Source organism: Empidonax traillii, unplaced genomic scaffold (assembly GCF_003031625.1).
Source record: "Empidonax traillii isolate 1590-97213 ecotype Southwest subspecies unplaced genomic scaffold, ASM303162v1 scaffold7190:size5263, whole genome shotgun sequence".
Taxonomy (NCBI): Eukaryota; Metazoa; Chordata; class Aves; order Passeriformes; family Tyrannidae; genus Empidonax; species Empidonax traillii.
In genome coordinates, this window is record NW_020962383.1 from 1 (window position 1) to 3,167 (window position 3,167).

At 54.7% G+C, this 3,167-nt stretch overlaps 1 protein-coding gene across 1 annotated transcript in view; it reads left to right on the top strand.

Annotated features, from left to right (window-relative positions):
• Window positions 1–190: 190 nt before the first annotated feature.
• The window catches only part of LOC114073587 (immunoglobulin gamma-1 heavy chain-like), a gene marked incomplete at both ends in the record, with an annotated part of 3,943 nt that continues 966 nt past the window's right edge, over window positions 191–3,167 (top strand). Inside the window, 3 exons of the mRNA XM_027911316.1 lie at window positions 191–373; window positions 1,340–1,594; window positions 2,681–2,821. Of these exons, the coding sequence (XP_027767117.1) occupies window positions 191–373; window positions 1,340–1,594; window positions 2,681–2,821 (579 nt within the window). The remainder of the gene's footprint in view (window positions 374–1,339; window positions 1,595–2,680; window positions 2,822–3,167) is intronic.

Here is a 3,167-nt window from a genome sequence, read left to right on the forward strand (position 1 = left end):
CAACCATTGACCCCAAATCCCAACCATTGACCCCAAATCCCAACCATTGACCCAAATCTCAACCATTGACCCCAAATCTCAACCATTGACCCCAAATCCCAACCATTGACCCCAAATCCCAACCATTGACCCGTATCATGATTGTTGACCCAAATCTCAACCATTGACCCCAAATCTCTGTCCCGTTCAGCCCCTGTGGCTCCTCTGCCGCCCCTCCGGCTTTACATTCGGCAACCACGACATGTACTGGGTTCGCCAGAGCCCCGGGAAGGGGCTGGAATGGCTCGCTGGGATTGGTAAAAGTGGTGGCACCCACTATGCGCCGTCGTTGAAGGGTCGATTCACCATCGCCAGGGACAACGGGCAGAGCTCGGTGACGCTGCAGATGAACAACCTCAGGGACGAGGATTCCACCACCTATTTCTGTGCCAGGGAATATGGGGGCAACACTTGGGGTATTGCTGATGATATTGACCCCCTTTTTGGGGTCCCCAAACCACCCTAAACCTTCCCCCCAAAGCTCCGCCCCTTCTCACCCAGCTCTGGCTCTCTGATCCTGACCTTGGGCCTGGTTTGACCCCAAATTCTCTGCCTTTGGCCCCAAAACCCCAACTCTTTGTCCCAAATCTCTGCCCTTGACCCAAAATCTCAACCATTCACCCAAATCTCAACCATTGACCCCAAACCACAACCCTTGACCCCAAACTCCTCAAAGGGTAAAGGTTGGGACCAACAGTTGAGATTTTGGGTCAATGGTCGAGATTTGGGTTCAACGTTTGACGTTTGGCATCATCGGTTCAGATTTGGGTGGGAGGGGTGGAACTTTGGGGACCCCACACAGGGGGTTGATATCATCAGCACCACAACAACCAAGAGCACCAGAATCTTTGGCACAGAAATAGGTGGCGGAATCCTCGTCCCTGAGGTTGTTCATCTGCAGCGTCACCGAGCTCTGCCCGTTGTCCCTGGCCATGCTGAACCGGCCCTTCACCGACGGCGCGTAGGCGGTGCCACCCCAAATGTGTATCCTAGCAAGCCATTCCAGCCCCTTCCCGTTGCTCTGGCGCACCCACTGCATGCCGTGGTTGCCAAAGGGTGGCCCCAAACCCCGACTCTTTGCCCCAAATCTCAGCCCTTGACTCCACATTCCTCTCATTAAACCTACAGATCAAATCAGGACCCAAATCCCAACCATTGACCCCAAATCTCAACCATTGACCCCAAACCTCAACCATTGTACCCAAATCTCAACCATTGACCCCAAATCCCAACCACTGACCTGTATCATGATTGTTGACCCAAATCTCAACCATTGACCCCCAATCTCTGCCCCGTTCAGCCCCTGTGGCTCCTCTGCCGCCCCTCCGGCTTCACCTTCGGCAGCTACAACATGTACTGGGTGCGCCAGAGCCCCGGGAAGGGGCTGGAATGGCTCGCTGGGATCACCAACAAGGGTGGTTTCACCTACTACGCGCTGTCGGTGAAGGGCCGGTTCAGCATGGCCAGGGACAACGGGCAGAGCTCGGTGACGCTGCAGATGAACAACCTCAGGGACGAGGATTCCGCCACCTATTTCTGTGCCAAAGCTGCTGGAGCTGGTGTTGCTGGTGCTGATTGTATCGACCCCCTTTGTGGGGTCCCCAAACCACCAACCCTCTCACCCAAATCTCAATCATCGATGACAAACGTCAAACGTTGGTCCCAAATGCCGACCATTGACCCAAAATCTCAGCCATTGACCCCAATCTTCACCTTTTGCAAGTTTTGGGTCAAGGGTTGAGATTTGGGGTCAAGGGTTGAGATTTTGGGTTAATGGTTCAGATTTGGGGTCATTGGTTGTGATTTAGGGTCAGGGGTTTAAATTTTGGGTCAATAGTTAAGATTTGGGATCAGTGATTGAGATTTGGGACAAAGAGTTGGGGTTTGGGGGCCAAAGGTGGAGAATTTGGGGCCAAACCAGCCCAAGGTCTGGAGCGACGAGCGAGAGCTGGGTGTGAAGGGGCGGAGCTTTGTGGGAGGGTCTGGGGAGGTTTGGGGACCCCACACAGGGGGTCGATATTGTTTCCACCAGCACCATAACCAACCACAGACTCTTTGGCACAGAAATAGGTGGCGGAATCCTCGTCCCTGAGGTTGTTCATCTGCAGCGTCACCGAGCTCTGCCCGTTGTCCCTGGCGATGGTGAATCGGCCCTTCACCGACGGCGCGTACCAGGTGCCAGAACCATCCTTCCTAATCGAAGCGACCCATTCCAGCCCCTTCCCGGGGCTCTGGCGCACCCAGTCCATGGTGTGGCTGCCCAAGGTGGTCGTTGGTCCCGACCTTGGGCCTAGTTTGGCCCCAAATTCCCCACCTTTGGCCCCAAACCCCAACTCTTTGTCTCAAATCTCTGCCCTTGACCCCAAAGATCAGATACTGACCCCAAATGTCAACCATTGACCCCAAATGTCAACCATTGACCCCAAATGTCAACCCTTGACCCCAAATCCCAACCATTGACCCCAAATGTCAACCACTGACCCCAAATCTCAACCATTGACCCCAAATCCCAACCATTGACCCCAAATCTCAACCGTTGACCCCAAATCTCAACCATTGACCCCAAATCTCAACCATTGACCCGTGTCATGATTGTTGACCCAAATCTCAACCATTGACCCCCAATCTCTGCCCCGTTCAGCCCCTGTGGCTCCTCTGCTGCCCCTCCGGCTTCACATTCGGCAGCTACACCATGATCTGGGTGCGCCAGAGCCCCGGGAAGGGGCTGGAATTTGTTGCTGGGATCAACAGCAATGGTGGTTACACCGAGTACGCGCCGTCGGTGCAGGGCCGGTTCAGCATGGCCAGGGACAACGGGCAGAGCTCGGTGACGCTGCAGATGAACAACCTCAGGGACGAGGATTCCGCCACCTATTTCTGCGGCAAGAACAGGGATTCCGGTTGGACTCTTGCCTATGGGCGAGATTTGGGGTCAACGGTCGGGGCTTGGGGTCAATGGTTGGTATTTGGGGTCAGTGGTTGAGATTTGGGGCAAAAAGTTGGAGAATTTGGGGCCAAACCAGCACCTTCGACCCCGACGACTTGTGGGTGCCTTTGGCCCCAAACCCCGACTCATTGTCCCAAATCTCGACCATTGACCCCAAATCTCAACCATTGACCCCAAATGT